The sequence below is a fragment of the Populus nigra genome, chromosome 10 (assembly GCF_951802175.1).
Source record: "Populus nigra chromosome 10, ddPopNigr1.1, whole genome shotgun sequence".
Taxonomy (NCBI): domain Eukaryota; kingdom Viridiplantae; phylum Streptophyta; class Magnoliopsida; order Malpighiales; family Salicaceae; genus Populus; species Populus nigra.
In genome coordinates, this window is record NC_084861.1 from 16,131,645 (window position 1) to 16,156,083 (window position 24,439).

At 37.3% G+C, this 24,439-nt stretch overlaps 1 protein-coding gene, 2 long non-coding RNA genes and 1 pseudogene across 7 annotated transcripts; 3 read left to right on the forward strand and 1 right to left on the reverse strand.

Annotated features, from left to right (window-relative positions):
• The first annotated feature begins 1,768 nt into the window (after positions 1 to 1,768).
• LOC133704070 (uncharacterized) lies at positions 1,769 to 5,410 on the forward strand. Of its 4 annotated transcripts, none has more exons than XM_062128807.1 (5): positions 1,769 to 2,014; positions 2,296 to 2,366; positions 2,474 to 4,214; positions 4,292 to 4,496; positions 4,974 to 5,410. In XM_062128807.1, exons 2-5 carry the CDS (start codon positions 2,343 to 2,345, stop codon positions 5,224 to 5,226), a joined length of 2,223 nt encoding a protein of 740 aa, XP_061984791.1. In that variant the 5' UTR covers positions 1,769 to 2,014; positions 2,296 to 2,342; the 3' UTR covers positions 5,227 to 5,410. The 4 variants fall into 4 exon arrangements, with proteins under 4 accessions (XP_061984791.1, XP_061984792.1, XP_061984795.1 ...); XM_062128808.1 differs by having other exon boundaries at positions 2,300 to 2,366; XM_062128809.1 differs by having other exon boundaries at positions 1,772 to 2,014; positions 4,977 to 5,410.
• Positions 5,411 to 5,949: 539 nt separating this feature from the next.
• LOC133705802 (calcium and calcium/calmodulin-dependent serine/threonine-protein kinase-like) lies at positions 5,950 to 11,676 on the reverse strand (annotated as a pseudogene).
• Positions 11,677 to 12,944: 1,268 nt separating this feature from the next.
• Positions 12,945 to 20,461, forward strand: LOC133705067 (uncharacterized). 2 transcript variants are annotated; one of them, XR_009844187.1, is made up of 4 exons: positions 12,945 to 13,134; positions 13,426 to 14,157; positions 19,517 to 19,631; positions 20,091 to 20,461. It is a non-coding gene; the product is annotated as an uncharacterized LOC133705067 (long non-coding RNA). The 2 variants fall into 2 exon arrangements; XR_009844186.1 differs by lacking the exon at positions 20,091 to 20,461 and having other exon boundaries at positions 19,517 to 19,788.
• A 1,021-nt stretch (positions 20,462 to 21,482) lies between these two features.
• On the forward strand, positions 21,483 to 23,762 carry LOC133704261 (uncharacterized). The gene is made up of 3 exons (XR_009844029.1): positions 21,483 to 21,690; positions 21,922 to 21,972; positions 22,957 to 23,762. It is a non-coding gene; the product is annotated as an uncharacterized LOC133704261 (long non-coding RNA).
• The last annotated feature ends 677 nt before the right edge of the window (positions 23,763 to 24,439 follow it).

The following is a 24,439-nucleotide window of genomic DNA, read 5'->3' on the forward strand; positions in this document are numbered from 1 at the left end:
TCTTTCGTTTCTTTCTCGCATTTTTGTCTTCAATTCCTTGTGGGGTTTAAGCATTTCAGTTGGTTTTGTGTAGGAATCTTGGATCATTGGTCTGTGCTTCTAGTTAAGGTAACCAAATGGGATTGTGCTTTCCTTCAACACCCAAGAAACTGGCCATGACTATAGGATTATTTGCTTCTGGAGCTGCTCTTTTTGCTCTTGGCTTGCATAAATGCTATGTCAACATTGCTCCTCAACGAGCTCGTATCAAAGCTCGTAATGATTTTGTCAGAGAACGATTAAGAAAGAAGTATGGCAAAGAATAGAAGGAATTATGCTCGCTGCTCTAGCTACCAAACAACAGCGAGTTCGCTCCAATAAAAATCCTAATGATCTCGGCATAACTCGAAAATAAAAGCATCTGTGGTTTCAATCGGAAATCTGCTATGGATAGTTGGATACAGCATTATTCATTTTGAAATTATATCTTTATCTAAATTTTGTTATTTTCTTGGACATTATATTCATCTTTTCTAAGCACTCAGTGTGTTGATTCCACAAGACTCCGTATTCCTTTAATCCTTTGCTAGCAGATACAAGAAAATTGTTAAGGCTATCGGGTTGGTTATGAACCCAATTAGAAGGAAGAATAGTGGACCTATCTGCCTTGGCTATCCAATCTGCAGCATGATTTGCTTTCCTAGCTACAGCTATAACAACACTACCATGATGCATGATATGCAGTTGCTGCTTCTATCTCCCGTTCAATGCACAGGGGTAGAATCCTTGGACTGACACAGCAGCAGCAGCAGCGGATTCAATTGTAGTCACTTGGGGATGGAAAATCGAAGCCAAGGCTAGGGACTCGCGAATAGCAAGAGCTTCTTCTTGTGCCACTGATCCACACTTTCAAACAAGACCTTTGTCTTCCACTGAGGCTCCGTTGGAGTCTCCACCGGCAATATCAATTCCTGCGTGAGAAGCTCCTTGAACATACGATGAGTCAAACAATTCAATTTCATTTCATACTGTCCATGTCTTGTCCACTTCACCGCTTGTACTTGCAAGAAATGTTGGCTCGTGCCTGAGTCTACATCTGGAAGTATATAGAAGTATTAGGAAGTGTGATATTTATTATTTTTTTAAAATTTTATTTGAAAATATATTAAAATAATTTTTTTATTTTTTAAAAATTATTTTTGATATTGATATATTAAAATAATTTAAAAATATAAAAAATATTAATTTAAAATAAATAAAAAAATTTATTTTTTTTAAAAATACTTTTAAAATGAAAAAATAATAAGGTATTTAGAGATTTTTTATAGAAAGACTATCAAAATTTTGGAGGTTTTTTTTCTTTATTTTTTTCATTGGAGAAAATAAAAGAAACATTTATCTAAGTTCAGGCTTACTCAAATATTAGTTTAGATGAACTTTTATATATATATATATATATATATATCAATGCATATGTAGTTTAAAGATATTATTGCTAATTGAGAGGGATGGGATTTCATGATAAAAAAGGGGATGAGATTTCGAAATTATTAGTTAAAAAGATTTTTTTTTATTCTTTTTTACTAATCAAGGAATTTGCTTTTATGAAGAGAATCATACAATTTATCTTCTCATGTTTAATATTTTTCCCCCTTTTTATTAAGAGGAAAAAAATGATCATCTATGCACTAATTTGTTTATAAATTCTCCTTTTGTTTTTTTCTTAAAACTCTTAATTTTAACTAATCATTACCAAAATTATATATATATATATTAAAAAAAAAAAGCTGAACGAAAGTTACGAAACGGCACCACTTTAATGAAAGCGAGAATTCCTCCTTTTTACCTTGTATTTCTCTAAAAAAGGAGTGAACTTTTTTTCCTTTCCCCTATCACATTCCGCCGATACATTTCCGATACACCAAAAGCTTTGTACTCTCGCGTTCCGGATCCGACACCCGAAACCGCCGAGTCTCATCGCAATTTTTCGGCCCAATAAACCCGAGATTTCGGTTTTGGACAGTTCGTTAACAAAGTAAGCACTCCTTTTGTTTTCATGATCAGACTTGAAAGATTGAATCTATCAGTTTTAGAAGCTTAATCAAGTGAGTTGATGAAGTTTAGCTTGAAAGCTGAAATGGGTTGTGTTTTTTTGGTCTTGAAATTGCTAATCATGATTAGTTTAGTAGTGATTGATCATAATTATGGTAGATATTGATGTTGTTAAAAATGTAAGTGAAAAAGTTTCGTTTTTTATGACTGTTTGATTCTTGTTTTTACTTAATTGTTGGGTTACTGATGTTTTATTTTTTGAAGTCAGTACTGTGTTAGAAGTTGAGAGTTTTTTCCAACAGTTTTCCAGGATGCAATTTAAGGATAATAACCATGTAAGGATTTGATGTGTTTGATGATTTTTCTTTCTAGCTTAAACCTCAAGTAACTGTAGTTTTTGAGTATTTGAGTTTTGCACTTTTGATATGTTTATGAACTCCAGAATTTGGCACCTCCTAGAGCTACTGATCCTGGATGGGCTCATGGGACTATGGTTAATGGGGGTAGGCAAAAAATCAAGTGCAAATACTGTCATAAGATTTTTCTTGGCGGCGGAATTTCTAGACTGAAGCAACATTTGGCTGGAGAAAGAGGGAATGTAACTCCGTGTGAAGAAGTACCCGAGGAAGTTAAAGTTCAGATACAGCAGCATTTGGGTTTTAAAGTTTTGGAGAAGCTAAGAAAGCAGAAAGAAGCAAATAGCGCAAAGAATTCGTTTTTGTCGTACTTTCGGGATAAGGAAGGAGATGACGAGGACAATGATGATGCGGGGCCACTGCAAAAGATGGCTATCAGGAGAAGGGGTAAAGAGGTCTTGGAAGGGACATCTAAGCGAACCAAGAGACGCAGGAAGCAATATCTGCCAATGGCTGTGCCTGTTGTTGCTCGACCTTTACTCCAGAATCTTGCTTCCCAAGAGAGCATCGACCAGGCTGATATCGCTGTTGCAAGATTTATGTACGAAGCTGGAGTACCATTAAGTGCAGCAAATTCTTGTACTTTTCAACAGATGGCTGATAGTATTGCTGCTGTAGGCCCTGGCTATAAGATGCCTTCTTACAATGCTTTGAGGGGAAGATTGCTGAATAGAAGTGTCCAGGATGCAGGAGAATATTGCACAGAATTGAGAAAGTCCTGGGAAGTGACTGGATGTTCGGTTTTAGTTGATAGGTGGATGGATAGAATTAATCGCACAGTCATAAATTTTTTTGTTTATTGTCCCAAGGGTACCATGTTTTTGAAATCTGTGGATGCGACAGACATTACAAAATCAGCAGAGGGACTCTGTAATCTATTTGACAGTGTTGTTCAAGAAGTTGGTCCCAAGATTATTGTCAATTTTGTGACAGATACTTCTCCCAGTTATAAAGCTGCTGGAAAACTCTTAGCAGATAAATATAAGACCTTTTTCTGCAGCACCTGTGGAGTGCAGTGCATTGACCTGATGCTCGAGGAAATTTCAAAGAAGGATGAAGTAAAGGAGGTATTAGCAAAGGCTAAAAGAGTAACTCGGTTCATTTATAACAATGCTCGGGTCCTTAATCTGATGAGGAAGAAAACAGGTGGAAGAGATATTATCCAACTTTCAAGGACAAGGTTCGCTTCCATCTTCTTGACACTGCAAACAATTGTAACCTTGAAAGGCCATCTTGAGCAGATGTTTACAAGCAACTCATGGATGCAGTCATCTTTTACTAAGCAAAGAGCAGGAATTGAGGTGGCCGAAATTTTGGTGGATCAACTTTTCTGGTCCATGTGTGACCATGCTTTGAATGTTGCAAAGCCCCTGCTTTCCGTTTTACACCTCATGGACTGTGAAGATAGACCATCCATGGGATATGTATATGATGCGATGGAAAAGGCAAAGAAAAGTATTATTGCAGCATTTGACAATATGGAATCTGATTATGCACCATACTTGAAGATTATTGATCATGTCTGGCAAGAGGAATTCCATAGCCCTCTTCATGCAGCTGCATACCATCTCAACCCAGCTGTATTCTATAATGCCAATTTCTCCTTCAACAAAGTCATTCAAAAAGGTTTACTTGATTGCATTGAGACCATAGAGCCTAGTTTATCTGCTCAAGTTACAATCACTAGCCATATAAAATTCTATGAGGAAGCCGTAGGGGATTTTGGTCGACCTGTGGCATTACATGGACGAGAATCACTAGTGCCAGGTTAATGTCCATAACAAAGTTTGTATAACCAAGTTCTTTTATAATTTATTACTAAATAAATCTGTCTATTTATGCAGCTACATGGTGGTCACTCTATGCAGCAGATTACCCTGATCTGCAGCGCTTAGCAGTCAGGATATTAAGTCAGACCTGTAGCATCACCACATCTGAGAGGAGCTGGAGCATGTTTGAATGTATCCAGTATAAGAAGAGAAATCGATTGGAGCAGCAAAGATTAAGTGACCTTACATTTGTTCACCATAACTTGTTCCTAAAAGAGAGGTAATTTTCCTTCTCCTCATCAGTTTCATTGCTGCTGTTTTGTTGGACGATAGACTGGAAGCTCTGTCGTACACATTTTCTTCCATCCTCTGGGTCTGAAAAATGAAAGAAATCTCAATGACTTGATTCCGTGTTCAATTTTTTGTGTTTACCAAGCATTCCTTGGATTAAGCTTCATGGATTGATTGTTATCCTTAATGAAGTCATGATACCAATTTCACTACCACTGATCAATCCTTAGTTCCTGCACAATTTCATAAGGTCTGCCAATGCTTTATTCACGTTGGAGAGAAAGTAATTGATTAAATAACTTTTCTTTGCATTTCATCAGAGTTGAATAGCTTTTATAAGACCTTTTGTTGTCGTCCTGATATAATATTAAATGATATTTTACACCCTTGTGATCCTCTTCTCTTGATTAAACTCTCCTTGAATGTAAAATGTTGCAATTGCTAATTTTTCTGTTTTACATCCAAGAAGGCGAGCTGAGGCAACTAAATCCAGGTGCATGAGAAACAACATTGATCCTACATGCTTAGAAGCTATGGATGCCAATATGGGAGACTGGGTGGAGGATTTGGAAGAAGACTTAAGCTGGATGGATGTAACAGTCACCAATGAGGAAGTGAATCATGAAGTACAAAATACCGATGATTCCAACTCCAATGAGAGTACTGATGACAGAAGCAGTGATCTCACAAAAGGTCTTGATGGAGATGATGATTTGTAGTGACCCACTTAGTTTGTCGTAGGATAGCAAATTGGAGAGTTCATATAATTGTCTGGAATCTATTTGTGAAAATTCACGTTGTAGGAATTGCTAAATCAAGGGAATTATCCTGATTATGTTGAATGGAAATATAGAATTTCGGATCTTGCACGATTTCATTTTGTGGCAAGAATTTGTGTGTAAATTTTGCAAAGCTACAGAGTGGATGGGCATAAATTCATTTTCTTTCCCTGCAAATTCAAAACTACTGCAGCTTCCAACTCGGATCGTGCGTGTTTTCAATTATTTTAGGTGGGACATTTTTATATTGTACTGCATAACCCCATGGGAAGGTTTTGCATTGTTTGACTTTGTGCATACAGATAGTTCAGTTGAAAGAGCTTGCTAGAACTGGCTACTTCACCAGTTTGCCAATGACCTCCCTTTCCCTTGTACCAGCCCCTTTCTTCTGCCATTGTTAGAGTCGAACCCACCAAGGCTATGGTGCCAGAACTAATTCCAATATTAGTATTTAGTTGACTGTAGTATGGCTATTCCATTTAGCCAAACAAAATTTTGATTCGACAAGTGCACAATTATTGGAGAAGATTAGCAGGTGAATTGAGCCTGACCATATGGATACATTATGATCTCCCGAAAAGAAGTTCTGTCTATAAGTGAAACCTATTCAAGCATCAAGAATGGTTGAGTTATATTCCCTGATATCTATGCTTCTACTGGTTTGATATCCATCACAATGAGAAGTTCCTAACTTCGACCGCAAATTAAGAGAGAATTTCATTTACCTCATTTAGTCACCATCTCTATTGCCTATATAGCATTAGCTGAAAGAAAGGCTTTGTAAAGAAAAAAACAAGAAGCATAGATGGAAAGATGATGGTGAGAGTAGAAGTGGGAAAATTATTGTTGCCGAAGAGATGAGAGGAGTACATCCTGAAGTGAACTGTCTCTTTGCATTGCGGCTTTGAACTCATCAAAGGTGACTTTTCCATCACTGTTGGCATCCATCCTATCAAATATCTCGTCCAATTTCCCCGGCTCTGTTATATCTGCTGGAAGGCAGTCCTCGGGCAAAGCCTGCTCAAAAAACATTCCATATGTCATCTAGTCTTGGAAGCAGTTTAAACTTTTCAAGCTATAAAAATTGTAAGGGAAGCAGCTTCCTCTGAGCATTGATGCCACTTCTTCCTTGGTGATGCACCCAGATCGATCTGTATCATACATCTGTTGGCCGAAAAGCAAAAGAAAAAATCACCTTAGCTTGATAAGTTACTTCTTGATGTTGCAAGTTGGAGGGGAATCAGGGAAGAGAGCATACCTGGAAGCACAGACGGAGAGCATCATCTCCTCGAGAGTTCCTGAGGCTGGAGAAACCACAAAGTATCTCTCTCATGTCAACTGTTCCATCACGGTTGTTGTCAAATAGATCGAAGATGCGGGGTGCCATAGGGATCAGTGATGACATGTTCATTGCTTTCAGCACCTCCTCGAATTTGGATAGAGTAGCATTATCACCTTTTGCACACCTACACATAAATATATCTCTCGATTAGAATATCGAAGATTGATGATATAGGGCAATCAAACTCATCCCAGCTTGATTCTAGAGCTTCTTTATGCAATTTAAATGCTGATAAACCTAGAACTCAATGAAAACTAAACTAAAATTTGAGGCAAGAAATAGTTTGTGTCACGACCCGAATCCTGGATCCATGACCGGCACATAAGCAAGATTCCCCTCCAAGGTTTCATGCCTATACGAACCCAAACTTACACACAAGCTTATCCTAACTCAATCAGAGTTCAACGCAGCATTAATAACAAAATCAACTTCATAATATAATTGAATTGTCTTACTACAAGAGTTTATATAAGTTCAGAGTTTTGAAGCACTAACTAGACATAAAGGAAATGTACAAAGTACAACCAAAAAGCAGGTTCTGAAAGTCCAACAAAATGACCTGCTATCAAGCTATAAGCCTGAAAAGGATAAATAATGAGATGGTGAGTTCAATAACTCAGTGAGTAGATAACGTTCAATATACACACACGAGGTAATACAGCAATGAGAAATATATATACAAGTATGACTCTAGGTTCTTATATGAAGGTTTCTCAAATAGGCCATAACAAGAAAATCAAATGGTAAAATTCGTCAAAAAATCAAAATGCAATGAACATGAGGCTCCATACTGTGGGATGATCAGTCCACACAGGTTGGTGACTCCCCCGACCAACTAGGGTTCAGATACGATGTGCACAAAGACTAACACTATCCTGTTAGCATGGGTATTCTGACTGACATACCATAGGTTCATAATCATAATCTAACAAACATATTCATATCTCAAAGCTCAACTCATGACATCAATCAAATGAGGAGCTATCAATTCAGAAGTCAATTCAAAATATATGTTGGTTCATATCAAGAATTCAGATTCAATAATTGATCATGCTTTATCATAATAAGGATAATAATCAACACATATATTATCAAGAAGCATGATTCAATTCATATTAACAAATCAAATATTTATACTATTTCTCATGCATATGGAAAATTATCCACTCACCTGACTCGAAAGCAACAAAACTCAAAGCTGATAGCGAAGAAAATCCTATTGACATCCCGCCGGTAGAATATCAGGATTATCTGAATATAAAGGAGACATATTTAAGAATGACTCAAAAGAATATATATAACCTATTTAATACACTTATCTAAGGGTGTATTCCATTACCCTAAATATTTTTGAACTAACTAGTTATCTTTCCTAAAAACCCAACATTTAACGGTTTTCCCGAAATCTAATCCATAATAAAACAATTAATAAAATTGGTAATAATTCACTAAATAACCCTCAATTATTCATCAAACCAATCTGAAAAAATTAATATTACAGCTAGGGACTAATCTGTAATTTATCATATTCTTAAGGGTTAAATTGCAACTTTTGTCAAATTGGAGGACCAAACTACAATTTATCATAAATCCATGAATATACTGAAATTATGTCCATAATTCATCCTCATTTCTGTCCAGATCATCTCATTATACTCCAGGGACCATTCTGTAATTTTACCAAATTTTTAGGGTCAAATTGTAATTTTTGTCAAATTGGAGGACCAAATTGAAAGTGTTAAATTCTCTTATCTATACAGTAATTCTGTCCATAATTAATATGTTATTCTGTTCAGAATCTCGGAATAGGCTCCAGGGACCATTCTGCAAATTTTCCAAAGTTTGGGGACTAAACTGTAATTTTCCAAAATTGAGGGACCAAATTGAATTTTCATCATCTTCAACCTCCAACTCAGAATTCTCACAGGTTACCTACTGTTCTTGCCAAATTTCTAACTCAACATTCACCATTTACACAATTTATAACTCAAAATCATCACCATCTTCCATAATCAACTCATAACAATCAACCTTATAACATTCAATTTAATTCATCTATTAAACCCAAAACACAAATTTTCAAAACCCTAACATTTATCAAAACCAAAATTAAAAGCTCAATAATACAAATTTATACATTTAACAACCTAAATCTTACTTTTAAACTTATTCCCTTCAATTCCTTTCTATTTCCCTTCTAATTTCCCTCTTTTCTCTTCTTCTTCTTCCTTCTCCCTTTCTCTCCTGCCGGTTTGCTCTCTTAATTTCAGATCTCTTCTTTTGTTTTTTTTTTCTTTCTCTCTATTTATATTTATCAACTATTGTTCAATTACCACACTACCCCTTATTTAATTTATTCCTATATCTAAGCCTTCAAGGGCTTTCTAGCCTTTTCCTATCCCTTTAATTCAAAACATTACAGTTTGAGTACTCACAATTTGGAAAAATATAGCCTGAGTTTTTCAATTTCATCCTCCTTGAGGTCATGTGATCCTAGTAAGGATTTTAACTTTTTGGTTCTTAAGAAAATTATGCTACTCCACACACTAGCAATTGTTGCAGCACGGAATTTGCGACAGGCATTAAAACTCTGCAGCCTTGAGACAATCTCAGGGTCCCTTTGTTCCTCTTTTGCAGAACTCCCCATCACCCAAGGATGATTTAGAACCTGTCACCACATGTAGTATGTTTTTCTTAGTGAAGGCTCTCAATAATAATAGGAAGAGACCAATAAGTTAAGGCTTTGGGCATCATTACATCTTGAGCACTTTGTTGAGGATTCCAGCACCCCATACGCGGACCGGTGGTGTACTAATAGTTGCTCATATGGAGGGTAAGCACACTAACACAATATTTAACGTGGTTCGGCAAATCGCCTACATCCACGGGAGAGGTCCATTTTATTAGATATAGATATACATGGAGGAGAAGAATTACATCTGCTGCTCTTACAGCTGCTGCAATGGCAACAAGGCTGCTGCCATTGCAGCTCTCTCTTTCTCTCTACTCACACTCACGTTTTCTCACTCTCTTCAACCCTCTCTATTTGCTCTCACATAATATGCCTCATTTATAGGCATATATGGTCAACATGGAGGAGACAATCAAGCCATAATACATGGCATGAATTATGTTGTAATTCATGCTCCCACTTGCTTGGTGGTGGGGTATTGCCACAAATGGCAATATCCTAACAATCACCCCCTTTGCCATTTATGTGGGCAATTATCCTCTTGCTTCTTCAGCACAAGCTTGCATTTTGCAGCTCTTCCAAGCTTACCATTTTGAGAGCATCTTCAACACAACATCCTCCTTTGAGCATATCAACCATGCTCGGTCCGGAATGATTTTTCAAGCCTTATATCAAGGCTTACAACACCCCCTCAAACAAATATTCCTAAGTGTGACAGTCATTATCTGAGTATCTCAATATGATCACAAGCTCACCACTCTTCCAAGAGTCTACTCATCCAGGAGTTGCACCTGCCCTCTGTTCCACCCTAGGAACCACGCCTTACTTCTTCGTGAGTCTCTCGCTCTTAGTCGTAAGAGTCCAGGTAGCTCTCCACCTTTAACCATGGGGGCAACCCATAAAGGTTGATCCATATCTGTCTTCATACTCTGAGTATTACAATGCCATTTCCGAGCTCACCACCTTGACAAGAGTCAACTTGTTCCCGGAACCTGCGCATGCCCTTCTGCTTCTTCATAGCAGCCTCGTCTTAATGCTCCACAAGTCATACACTTATTGTCCAAGGCAAATGTCTTCTAGCTCGGTCTCCTTTCCGGATCAACTTGCAGGAGATCAGTGATCAGTTGTTTTGCTGATGAAGTAATGTTCTTCCATGTCTTCTCATAGAAACTGAAATCACCCTGCACAGCAAAGCATTTGTCTTGCAGAACCATGGAAGAAAGACGAATTGAACAATGAAGCAAATGATCTAGCTTTGGTAAAGGCAAAAATTATCCATACAGCCAGTATCACTTGTTGTTTCTGCCTGTTGGACTGAGCAATGAAAGGCGGATACCTGAAATATGAAAGGAAACAAAACAAAAGACCTAAGAACTTGAACCGAAGATTGGGATATTGATTGCTAACTTGTGGCAACAATACGAGAGGCTACAATTTGAGACACAAGAAAATTAACTCACCCTGAGAGCAGGATATACAAGATTACTCCCAAAGACCACATATCAGTTTTAGAGCTAATTCTGCCTTGAGAAAGAGCTTCTGGTGAGACATAATCAATGGAGCCAAACAACCCAACAACCGGATCAGTGAACTCTTCTACAGAACTCAATCCAAAGTCCATGATCTTCAAGGTAGAATCATCGTTTTAATTCAAGAAAAGACAGTTCTCTGGCTTCAAGTCTCTATGAACAATATTAGCCCTGTGAAGAGCTCCCAATCCTTCTGCAATCTGCCTAACTACAGCTGCTGCATCACCCTCGGAGTACTTGTCTCGAGCGACAATCCTGTGAAACAGCTCTCCACCAGAACAAAGCTCCCCAACACAAGATGCACACCATTTTGATCTTCATAAACATCATAGAGATCAACCACATTCTGATGCGGCGATACATTTTCTACTATCTTTCTCATAACCAATATATCATTTGAAAGTAAAGCATCGGATACGGAAACCTGCCTTCATATTGGAAATTTGAACGAAGCAAAGCTTCTCTCGCCATCACCGCGAGTACGAGGAATTCCTGATGGTGCTAATGGGCCTAATCTTTTCAATGTCTTGATAGCTACCTGCCTTCTATCTCCACTTGTCTTCATAATAACTCTCCTGACAACTGAGAATCCACCTCTTCTAAGGATGTCGGAAACTCCATACTCATCTAAAGTTTTCTTGTTTCCTGTCCCATGAAAACAATTTTCCGGAATGGAAACTAACTACCAAACACACAACAGAAATGGAATCTTGAAGACTTGGAATTTTCAGACAAAAACATAGGAAAGAACTGGACAGATTGTATTAATCAATTATTAGGGAGAGAAGAGACAAAGTTGAAACGCGGATTCGTGCAAAGATTGACATCACCTCGAGAGGAGTTTTTGCATTAGTTTATGCTATAAACTATGATGAAATTCATGTGGAAACAAGAGATAGGAGCCGAAGAAAAACAGACAGAGACATGGCAACTAAACCTTAATTATTAGTATAGTGAGTTTCCATATCTATCTTCAAAATTCTTTATCTTAAACTCAAGGTTTAAGCTTTGATCATCAGTCCATATCATGGAGCGTTTGGTACTATAATTTTGTAATAGTAAAGGAGATTTGCCTCATTGCATAACAAGCTCTCTTCTCTTTTCCTTGTTGGCACAAGGCAAGAGTTTAACATGGAATTAGAGTCATGGCCGATCTAAATTTTGAGGACATTTTCATTTTCACCTTCATCAAAACTCTTGATATTTATTCACTTTTTCTATTTTTTTTATGTGGTTTTGATGGTTAAAATATACATCAAGATTAAGTTTTTTTTCTTTGAAGGGTATTAAATTTAATTTGGTGTAATTAAAGACATAGATTCATTTAAACGAGGATCTCGAAATTCAAACTTAAGAAGTGAAGAGACAAAACAAATTTCTTTAACCTTCCAACCTGCTCTTAATTGTACATCATCCTTAATTTACATAATCATGTTCTTGATATTTTATTATGGTATTCGTTAAAATATACAAAAGACATGATGTAACCAACCACCAATCCCCAATCCTTCCAAAACTTATAGGTTTTATGGTGCTGTGTTTTGGGTTCAGGCAGAAAATTAATATAAGACATATGAAGTGATAGTTTTACAAGAATCTTAGCAGATTCTTGAGCTCGGAGGTGCTTAGGTCTACATTTCTAGCTATTAAACCTGCCTAACTCAACGGTTTGATTTAGAACTTGATTATTTGGAGCTTGACCGGATTAAGGTTTTATAATAAATAAAAGGAGCTGACCTAGTCAAAATCTAAATTAGTTTGTAACTCAGTCAAAAAAATTTAACCTAGTTTTTTATATAAAAAATTTAACCACAATTGCATAATTAAGTTACAAAGAGACTTTAATTAGCTATTAATCAAGGAATGATTAGGCCCGGGTTATTTCTATCTGGGCCTTCATCTGCTGAGTGGGTCTTTTTTGTGGGAAGACTTTATGGGCCTACAAGATACGGGCCTGAGGTGAATTAACACATACGCGGTTCACTTTAAATTAGACCCATCAAGCCCAAAATCTCCTCCAGCGTAACAATCACGCGGTGCTTCCTTGACCGTTATACACATAGGAAACATGACTTCCTTGTACAGAAATCTCCTCTCTCTGCTCCTTCTTCCTCTTCCTTTTCTTCTTTCTCTTTCGTTTTGTTTTTAAGGCAGTTTCCCTGGGGTCAGGGTTTCAGTCCGTCATGGGAAACTCCGGTCCAAGAATTCGGGAGGGCGGGCTCTGGTCGAATAATGTCAGCTACAAAACAATATAAACCCCCCCCTCTCTCAACGCCTACCAAAAGGTATTGATTTATCTCCTTATCACTCTCTGTTTTCGTTGTAATTAAAGATTAGGGTTTTCATTCCTTGTAGTTCTTTCAAATTAAAGATTAGTTGGATTTTGGTTCAAAACAACCACCTTTTACACCATTTAGATAGCCATCTACTCAAAACTTATGTTACTGATTCTTTTTTTGCTTACATGCATTGTTCTTTGACATGGTTCTTCTTTAATCTGTCACCTTCAAACCAGGTCCTTCATGTTTCATCTATTGCCCTTTCCTGACATGTTCAGCACATTTGTTTCCCTGCAGGACAAGTGAACAGCCACCCTTCCCAGATACTGGACAGCTACATCCAAGGATATAACATCTATTGACAGAGCTTGCGATTCAATCCTGGCCTTCTCTACTGCAATCTTAACATCAAATTCTCGAATCTCCACACCTAGTCCCTTACCTTTTCAATTTTTGTTTTGGCAATCAATGACTTTTTCAGGGTTTGATGCATGATTAATGGCACTTGCTAAACATCTCCGTTAACATTTTGTTTGTCTCCACCTCATATGACCACCCACCAGCCCACCCACTCCAGGGAACCTGACCACCGCCACAAGGACCACACCTGGATCAATCCTTTCAGCCAGCTCCCCAATACAGTCATCTACGTCTACGGATGCACCTACCGAGGCCAAACAAAAAGGAAAAAATGATCAATAAGAACCTTTCGAAACTGACTACTTACAGAGCATGTTTTGTCTCGCATTCTATTTCAGTATGCACTAAATACTCTTGGTAACAGGACAAGTAGGATGCTTCTTTGGTTGAGCATAAAAAAAAATGTTAAGTTACTGGAAAGAGACCACTTTTCTTTCTTCCCAACAAGTTAGCAGAAGTCATGCATGTTACAACTAGAATGATATTCCTCATCCAAGCAGCATGTGGTCTGTGGTGGAGCATGGCCACGAAGAAGGTGCGACAAAAACATAGGCCGACAAGTCTCTGACAGCCAAGAAGGGGAGATTGCCTGCACCCTCAAAAGATGAGGTAACTAATTCAACCACTCCTGCTTTTAAACTTCTTGCGGCTCGGTTAATAGAATACATTAATGAACTATGCTTAGCAAACCAACGCGCTTTATTAGCCTTATCTTTCTATGAGACACTGTCAATGTAATCTTTGGTCGTTGCTTCAAGTGTTTTGCACACACATACTCTATATATGTTTCAGCCTTTGAAAACTACGAAAATAAGCAGCAACATCTGTTGATTCTTCATCGTTTGTTTGGACTTGGGTTATTGCTATTAGAACTGCCACACGTTTGTCTACCAGTCTGTGGCATCTTTGCTGACAGTTTAGAGTCCTTTGAATAAAATTGTGTTTCTTCTCATTGAGAATTGCCCATTATATAGGTAGAATTTACAAGCTAAGAAAGGAAAGAATACAATAGGAAATAATACAGGCTGATACAGGAAATAATATAGGTTGATCTTCAACCCTTAATTAGAAACAGCTAATCTACAGCTAGTATATCCTAATAAAGGAAAGAATAAATAGGCAAAGAATTTGCTGGTATTAAATGTGTAGGTATAGGTATTTCCTTTGACATCCCCTATTAAATTGATGCTGGTAAATCGACAAGCATCAATTTGCCAGTGAGGAAATGATGGCACTGACGGGGCATGGATTTGGTGAAGATATCTGCGATATGCAGAGTGGTGCAGATATGTGGAAAGGTGATAATTTGATGATCATATGCTTCCTTGATTGAGTGACAGTCAACCTCAACGTGCTTGGTGCGTTCGTGATAGACAGGGTTGGCTGTAATTTGGATGACACTAGTGTTGTCAGCATGAAGTGGAGTAGGATGAACTGGACAGAAACCGAGTTCTGTGAGGAGATCACGCAGCCAAATGATCTCAGAGCATGCAACAGACATGGCTCGGTACTTTGCTTTAGTAGATGATTTGGAGACGCTGTCTTGTTTCTTACATTTCCATGAGATAAGGGCATCACCAAGAAACATACACCAGCTGGTAGTAGATTTCCTGGTGTCAGGGCAACCGGCCTAATTAGCATCACTATAGGCTTGTAGTTGAAGTGAAGAACCTGTAGGGAAGAATAAGCCACAACTAGGAGTGCCAAGAATGTAGCGAATTATGCGGCGAACAACAGATAGATGGAGATGCCTTGGTGCTTGCATGAATTTGCTGACAGTGTAAACAACATAAGAAATGTCTGGTCGAGTAATAGTTAGATAGATAAGACTACCAACTAGCTTCCGATAAGTAGTGGGATCATTAAGAAGCTCCTCTTCATCACGATGATATTTCACATTAAGTTCCATGGGAGTGTTAACCGAAGTAGTGTTAGTGAGGCCGGCTAACTGAACTAGTTCCTAACTATACTTGTGTTGATGTAGGAAGAGACTGTGAGGTTGATGATGCACTTCCAAGCCCAAAAAATAGGTGAGTTGACCGAGGTCTTTCATGTGAAATGTAGAATGCAAGAAAGTTTGAATCGTAGAGATTGCCTCCAAGTCAGAGCCAATGATGACGATATCATCCACATAAACAAAGAGGACAACGATACCCATGGATGTCTTTTGTAGAAAGAGAGAGGAGTCATACTGACTTTGAGTGAAGGAGAAACCCAGCAACGTGGATCGAAACTTGTCAAACCATACTCTCAGTGCTTGCTTCAAACATACAAAGAACATTTCAATTTATAAACATCATTAGATAAGGAAGTGGACATACCAGAAGGAAGTTTCAAGTAAACATCTTCCTTGAGATCACCATGAAGGAAGGCGTTCTTGACATCCATTTGATGTAAGGGCTAGGATTGAGATGTAACAAGGGCGAGTATAGTTCGGACAGTGGTCATTTTGGCGACTGGTGCGAAGGTCTCATTATAGTCAAGATCATATTCCTGTTTGTTGCCAAGTGCCACTAACCGAGCCTTGTAACAGTCAATGGACCCATCAGAACGACGCTTGATAGAAAACACAAACTTACTGCCAAGGGGATTCACAAATGAGGGGTATGGAACAATATCCTAGGTTTGGTTTTTTTCAAGTGCGAGAAGTTCAGTTTCAATGGCTTTTCGCCAACACTCATGCTCTATTGCCTGTTTATAAGATGAAGGAAGAAAAGTAGAAGACAAGGTGGCTGTGAAGGATGAGGGAAGAGAGTACCCATACCTATCAAGGGGTCTACGAACCCGAGTACTTTGTCGATAAGAGGGAGTTGCAGTTGCTGGAACAGGAGCAGCAGTCGGGGAAGGAACGTAAGGGGGCTTGGGAGGGTCTGGAGGCTGGTGGGAAGTAGCAGATGAACGCCTTTGATATACTATGAGAGGCTTAGAAGGGACTGGAGCTGCAGAAGAGTTAGTAAACATAGGCAAAACAGAAAATGAAGGAGGAACATGATTCCGATGCCTGGAAAAGAAATATTGGTTTTCTAGAAAGATCACATTTCTAGAAATTCAAATGCGACGCAGATTTGGGTCATAGCAAAGAAAACCTTTCTGGTGTACTGAATATCCTAGGAAAGTACATTGAATTGACTGAGCCGTGAGTTTTGTGCATTCATGTGCAGGAAGATGAACATAACAAACACAACCAAAGGTACGGAGGTTGGAATAAGTTGGAGGATGACCAAACAACCTGAGGAAAGGAGTGTCATGGTTCAATGTGGGGGAAGGCAATATGTTGATGAGGTGGACAACAGTAGAGAGAGCTTCACACCAAAAACGAGAAGGTGTAGACGACTCTAACAGGAGAGTACGAACAACATCAAGAAGATGACAATTCTTTCTTTCAGCCACCCCATTTTGTTGAGGTGTTGAAGGGCAAGATCGTTGAGAAATGATGCCATGATGCTGTAAGAAGTCCTTAAACAAATGAGACATATGCTTACCCTCATTGTCAGAACGAAGGATTTTGATTTGGGCTGAAAATTGGGTTTGGATATGTGTATGAAAAATCTTAAAAACAGAAAATACTTCGTCTTTAGAATGAAGGAAATAAATCCATGTGAAACGGCTATAATCGTCAATAAAAGTGATAGTATTTGTAATTAGCATGAGAAGTGATTGGTGTCATGCCCCACACATCACTATGTATCAAATCAAAAGGTTGGACTACGTGTGGTGTGTGAATAAGAAAGGGTAGGGTTTTACTTTTGCTAAGCCTACAAGAATTGCAATCAAACTGAACAGCGCTAAGAGATGGTGAATCTTTATTTCCAAGAAAACCAGATTTCAATAAATCATGAAGAACATTAGAGTTTGGATGTCCGAGACGTTTATGCCACGATCGGTAATCAACATGAGCAGAATTACAAGTGACAAAAGGCAAAGAAAAAGGAGACAAAGGAAATTGAAGAGGAAAAAGACGTCCCACTTTAGGCCCCCTTGCGATCATCTTCTCTGACTGTTGATCCTGCACAACACAACCAGATTTGGAAAATTCCAGTTTACAATCATTTTCAACCAACTGACTGACAGACATAAGATTGGTGGTAAGACCAGGTGATACAAAAACATCAATGAGAGAATGAGAAACATCACCAGTGGTCGTGATAGGTAAATGACTACCATCAGCAGTATGAATTTTGAGATTTTCAAAATATTTGTTGACATTGGTAATAGAAGTAGCATTGTTTGTCATATGATTGGAAGCCGCGGAATCAAAATACCAAGGAGATGATGTAGAAAGATTTTTACCTGAGAGCCCTAAAGCTGAAAATGCAGAAATGATCATTTGTTGAACCATGGCAGGAGTCACAGATTGGACAAGAGTAGAAGCACTTTGTGTCAGAGGTGAAGAGCCAACTGAGACAGTATATTCTGTCTCTATTTTCTTGGGAGGTTGAGTAAGGCATTCTTTAATGATATGGTCATCTTTTTTGTAGTAGTTGCAGAATTTTCGGGGACAATTTGCAGTATAATGGCCAAATCCCTTACAACAAAAACACTGAATAATGCTCATATCCCTGCCTCTTGGCTTACCTTGTGCTGCATAGGCCACAGGAATAGATGTAGATCGTCGTTGTTCCATGGTGGTTTGAGTGAGAAGGCGTTGTTCTTCGCGAAGGAGGTCACTGAGGCATGTATCCAAGGAGGGAACAAATTCTCGGTTCATCAGGTTGGATCTGGTGCCTTCAAATTTAGGTCTTAGTTTCATTAGGAACCGATCTCGTTGAGTAGTTTCATGAACAGATTGAACAGAGCTAATACCTTCGGATGGTAAGCCAGCATAAACTATATCAATGTATTCAGTCCAAAGATGAGTGAATCTAGAGTAAAAATCAGAGATAGAAAGACAGACTATCATGTTGAAGAGTGCTCAATTCATGTTCAAGTTGAAACCGACGAGCAGTGTTTTGTTGGCTATAAATTTTCTTCAGGTAAGTCCACATTTGAGCTGCAGTTTGAGAGGATCGAAGATTCAAGATGATGTTAGGTTCGACAGATCCTAAAATCTAAGCCATAACTTGAGCATCCTTGACTTCCCACTTGGCGTGCTAGTTTATGTCTTTGACTTTGTCAGAAGCTGGGTTACTTCCATCAACATGTCCCCACAGCTCCTTACCTTTGACAAAAATCATGAAATGAAACGCCCAAGCAAAGTAGTTCTTGCCATTGAAACGAATTATAGAAACATCAGACTTATCTAAAGACATGAGGTCAAGAGAACCTTGATCAAGAATAACCGAGACTAAAAAACTTGATAGCAAATAATAATTCAGAGTTGTAGCTCTGATACCATGACAGTTTAGAGTCTTTTGAATAAAATTGTGTCTTCTCATTGAGAATTGCCCATTATATAGGTAGAATTTACAAGCTAAGAAAGGAAAGAATACAACAAGAAATAATATAGGCTGATACAGGAAATAATATAGGCTGATCTTTAGCCTTTAGAGACAACTAACCTACAACTAGTATATCCCAATAAAGAAAAAAATAAATAGGCAAAGAATCTGCTGGTATTAAATGTGTAGGTATAGGTATTTCCTTTGACATTTGCTTCCACATTTTTTCCTTGCAGTTTATGTCCTTTGATATTCCCTTTTTCATAAAGTTTCCGCGTTTGTTTAAACCGATGGCCGAACAGTTCTGGAATCGTTTCCCCCCCTCTCATGCATGTTGCTTATTTGTGACTCATCATGGAAGAACTCACCTAGAAATCTATCATGAGGTGTCTGCAATATAGGTTTCTGTTTTTTAAATGTCATAGACAAAAAAATATCAAAGCCTAACAGTTCGCATCATGTTAAAAACCATTAACCCTTACTGCATGTTCTTCTTTCTTAGTAGTCCACATTTCAGGTGGTTTCAATATTCATTAAGCTACTTCCACTGCCAGCATTGCTTTGAAATGATTACATCTGTCTTTGCGCAGCATCACTGAAGACGCATAACTGCCGCACTATCCACCAGGCTCGCATTTTGCTACTACATATGGAGGCTGCCATAACTTTTTGGATGCCTACGGACTGCACCTGCTGGAAATGCTTGTACATAATAAGATACCAGCTTCTTAATTAGAATCCATGCAGCCTTTATCTTCCTCAGTTCTCAGTTTCAAACATGTTTGTTAACGCTATTCGTACCTAATGTGATAGCTTAAACTTATCGTTTAACGTATCAATTATCGTCCAGCCCTACTTACCAGCTACAATTGCAACGTCCTCATTCATTATTTACGCTTTACAGCCTTTATTTGAACATAGCAAAACAGAAACTACGCATTTTGAGCCTTTAAAATTCGTCCCGTAGAGCGCGAGCAACAGATCTACTGTCAGCCTATTTTAGCTATTCCTTCTGCATTCATGATCGTGAGATTCCCTCATGGCACATTCACACAGACACATCCTTCCATTTTAAGTTCTACCTTATCATTGTTGCAGTCGTAATTCATTAATTTTTTTCCCATCTGTTTCTAAAAAATTCTTATTCTCTAATTTTGCTAACAGGATTGCGTCAGTGAAATTATGAAGCAAGCAAGACAATCAAATGTTCCAATTGTCATAATTTCATTGAAATGATCAGACAAATTTAAAAAATAGCAGCAATTATCAGCTTGTTGGGATGTGGGGTTGGAGGACTGGAGATTCAGTAGTGATCAAGATTCAAATTGTTGTTTGCCTTTACAATTCTAAGTTTTAGATGTGTTAGGGGCGTGTCACATGTTACCATGCTTATGTTATAATGCTCTCATTGCAGTTGAATAATTGATCTTAAGATCGTTAATGAGTTCTAATTAAAAGGGCTTCTTGCTCTTGAGGAAATGCTTAAATATTAATGTACACTGATTGAAATCAACTTATTACTTCATGTCAAAGAAGCTTGGATTTTCTTCTTTATATTGATGGAAGTTTGTTATACAGGTATGTAATGCAACACTTATTGCTCTCACAAGGGTATGCCTTTTATAGCTTTCCTGAACATTGGATGCTAGAATGCCAAATGCACCCCTACTTACAGATGACTATGTAATAATGTTAAATAGGCTTGGCTATGCGTTTGAGGAACTAATTAAAGAAGATTTGGGTGAGAAATGTAATTTTTATTTGGATGATGAAGCTCAGGATTTAGAGCAGTTGGTTATTAGTTTTGCTCAGGTAAGAAAATGTTTTCCGTCTTGTTGAATGTGTTAGATTTGAATTAGAATTGCAATTTTATCCTAGTGAAAATGAAAATTGTCCTGTTAATTGCTTATAGCCAATATTAGCTTGGAAAAACCTTTTTGATGATCATGTATTTTTGTGACATTCAAAGTTTTTCAAGCTTTTGTTACCACTAAGTTCTCAAAAAAAAATTATATCACCCATGTCTTCAATTTGTTGAGATTGCAACTCGTTTCCATGGTGTTATACTGCACATATAGGACTCATTGGTGCACTTGAGCACTTGGTAAACGACCTTATATGTCTGAAAGATGATTGGACTAAAACAATCATTCATTTGGTCATCGAACATGGAATCCATATTTTGATGCATTTTGGAGACAACTCTTCCTTTCTCAATTGTTCTTGAACATTGGATGCTAGAATGCCCAATGCACCACTACTTACATACAATTTTGTAATAATGTTAAATAGGATTGTCTTTTCATTCGAGGGACTAATTAAAGAAGAGTTGAGCTATGATTTTTATTTGGACGATGAACCTCAAAATTTAGAGAAGTTGGCTGTTAGTGTCACTCATGTAAGAAATTGTTTTCCTTCTTGTTGAGTGTGGTAGATTTGAGTTAGAACGTGCAGTTTTATCTTACTGAAAATGAAATTGTCCAGTCAATTAATTGCCTATAACCATTATTAGCTTAGAAAAAACTTTTTGATGATGTTTTTTTCGGTCACTCGACTCTGATTTTTCTGGTTTTAGGGTCTGCTTCAAATTTTTTTAGCTCAAGATGTATATGTCTTGCTCGCTAGCCCACTTCATATATAGTCTTCTCCTGGGCTTTTGGTTTTCGTACACACCATGTGTACTTCATATAACAAGTTTAAGGTTTTATAGTAACGAGGTTGGGAAGGAAGCCTAATAATGCTAGGCATCCTTTGGTTTTCTTACGTACGTGGTTTTCTAACTATTTCCTCACGATGGAAATCTGTGTAATGTATAGTTTGTGTAGAAAACCTGGTTAATAGATTCCTTTATAAATATGTTAGTAGCTCCTTCTCTGCCTGCTTGCACTCCCCTTTGTATGCATTTTTTTATTAAATACTTTAGCAACTCAAGTTTTTGAACTTGTAATTTAGCTGCTGAATTTTTGCAATTTTTTTTTGTTTTTTGTGAGGCTAGAGGCACGAGGATCTGTTGCAGACTACACTCAAATGTTGAAAGTTTGCGTACGTACGTAGTTCTCTTACAAGATCTGTCATTGTGCTTGTCTCTGCATTTTTCAAATTTTGAAAGAATCCCTTGTTGATGTTGTTTTATGCGGTGTTATTTTCATCATTGCCTGCACGGGTAGAACTCTATTTTTGTGTGGCAGTTCATTTTGTTTTGCTAGAATAAGTTGATGGGTTCTAGAACTTTTCTTATCGAGTGCATTTTCTCTTTAGAGACATGGTTTTTTTTTTGTTTTTTCTTGAACAAATCTGGTTGTTTGTCTTAATATGAGTGTTTTTTTGCTTGTTATCGTATAAAGTGTGTATATTTTTGCACTTTGTTGTCTGCTGCTTCTGAATGTTATTGTGTGGTTCCCAGTATTTTAGAATCTTCTTGTTGTCATTTTAGGATCATCCTGCTGTCACGATAAATATATTCCATGATTGGAATGGCATATGAGTTTTTGGCTGTCTAGACATCTGTTCAAGCATATGTCTTTTATATTATCTTTAGGTGGTCTGCATAATGAGAATGACTATTACTGGGAAAAAAAGGTTTATACAATGAAGGCTGTGACTTTCCATCGTCAAAAATAACTAATGGGAAGTCATGTTAAAATCTTGAAAGCCAAGGTTTCTTTTCAATATTAAAAAAAAAAAGGCATGATAACGAAGGTATTAATAATAATGTGCTTGGAGTCATTTGCTTAAATGACGCAACTGAGGTTCATCTTTCGTCTTTGGCTCTTCAGTATCTTGATATCCTTACATCCTGCTATCTTGGATCTAGTGATTAGTTGTTTGTCAACAGATGAAAGCTCTGCTTTCTGAACTTGACTTGAAATTGAGAAAACTGCTTGCTGCTATTTGTTTTCAATGGTTGGTTTTTGCTGTCACATTTGGGAATCTGAAATTATACTCTCTGTTCTTCTGTTTGTTGCCTTAGCATCCAGATGCTATGATATCTTTTAACCATTCTTTTGTTATATTGGAATAATAATTGCAGATGTTAATAGACGAAAGAAACGCATCAGATTCTTTCATGGGAAAGTTCATGTACATGTATGTATTCATGTACAAGGAACCAAGATTACCAGCAATCATCATCTCCAAGGAGGAGGTTTCATGATGGGATTCATTTCTACTTCTACAGCTATGTCCCATAGATGGCCGAACTTATCAGCTTCTCTTACAATCTGAATGCCATCTAGACGAGGAAGGAGTGCTGCTATGATTATACCAAGCAAGCACACCCAAAAAGATCCCTCCCCCGTCATGTTGAAGATTGCCCTGTCAGATTACGTCCCAGTTGCAAGCATTAGTCAGTCCATCTATACATTACTTTTTTTTGTGAGCTTAACTGAAGGGAGAATTTATACGGGTAATATCTACATCTGTGGAAGAGAAGAGGACATACCAGTAGCCAACAAACATAGGAATGGCATTGAGGATCATGACACAAATGGAAGTTGCAGCAGCTATAGATCCCCAAATAACTGCATAAAAAACCCAATTCCATTAGGTGATGTCCATGGCCAAGTGCAGATTAACCAGAATATCCACTTTTTGGAGCTAACAAGGTGACGCCCTGGTTGTCCTGCAAATTTATCTTTTGATCAGCATTCCAAGGGCTAATACATAATATTTTAAACGTATTTGGGGTGGCCTGAGAGCTGTGCAACTCTTAACCCAAACACAGGCGGCGTTAATTTTTATTTTTTTTTTCCTATTGGACTTTTCTAGGCCTGTTCCTTATTTGCTGAAATCTATCCACCATTTCTTAAAAATGAAAAAAAAATTGGTTTTGTTTTATTTTATTTTTGTGATAAAGCTATATGATTCCAGTTACCATAACTAGATTAAGACATCTTCAGATTCTTCACCATTAAAATCACATGAAAAAAAATAAAAAGAAGAATTCAGGACAATAAATAGTATCCCTCAACTTTCCTTGAGGAGGGCCCATGACAAGGAATCATTGGAATTTGCATTGAATTTTACCAGGTGAATAATAGAATGGTTGGATGGCGACAAATTATATGACTCAGAATATTTATTATAATAATTTTTTGGAGCATCTTAAAGTTTATTGTTTTAACATAAATTACTTTTATGATTAAAAATATATTATAAAATCCTTTCAAGATTCTTACCTCTTTTTTACCTAAAATAAAGTCTTTATCCCGAATTAAATAATTATTTAATATTTTTTTATGTTTTGGATCATGCACAGATCTCAAAAATAATTTTAAAAAAAATATTATTTTAATCTATTTTAACATAAAAAGCACTTTAAAAAATAATCGCAACTATATTTTTAAACATTATTTTTACTTGATATCTCGTAAGAAGCAGAGACTGTTATTCTAACCTTTCTCGAGGGTTCCATTTACTAACATAATTTATAAATAATTGATATTACACATTATTATTTAGCTATTGAAGTATTATGATTTTCATGTTACAGGTCATAAAGCATGGACACAAGG

Excerpts from the sequence above, each read along its gene's own strand:
- LOC133704070 (XM_062128807.1), top strand. The coding sequence starts at position 2,343 with ATGCAATTTAAGGATAATAACCAT. Across the intron at positions 4,215-4,291 it reads ACGAGAATCACTAGTGCCAG|CTACATGGTGGTCACTCTAT; the intron begins GTTAATGTCCAT and ends CTATTTATGCAG. Across the intron at positions 4,497-4,973 it reads AACTTGTTCCTAAAAGAGAG|AAGGCGAGCTGAGGCAACTA; the intron begins GTAATTTTCCTT and ends TTTACATCCAAG.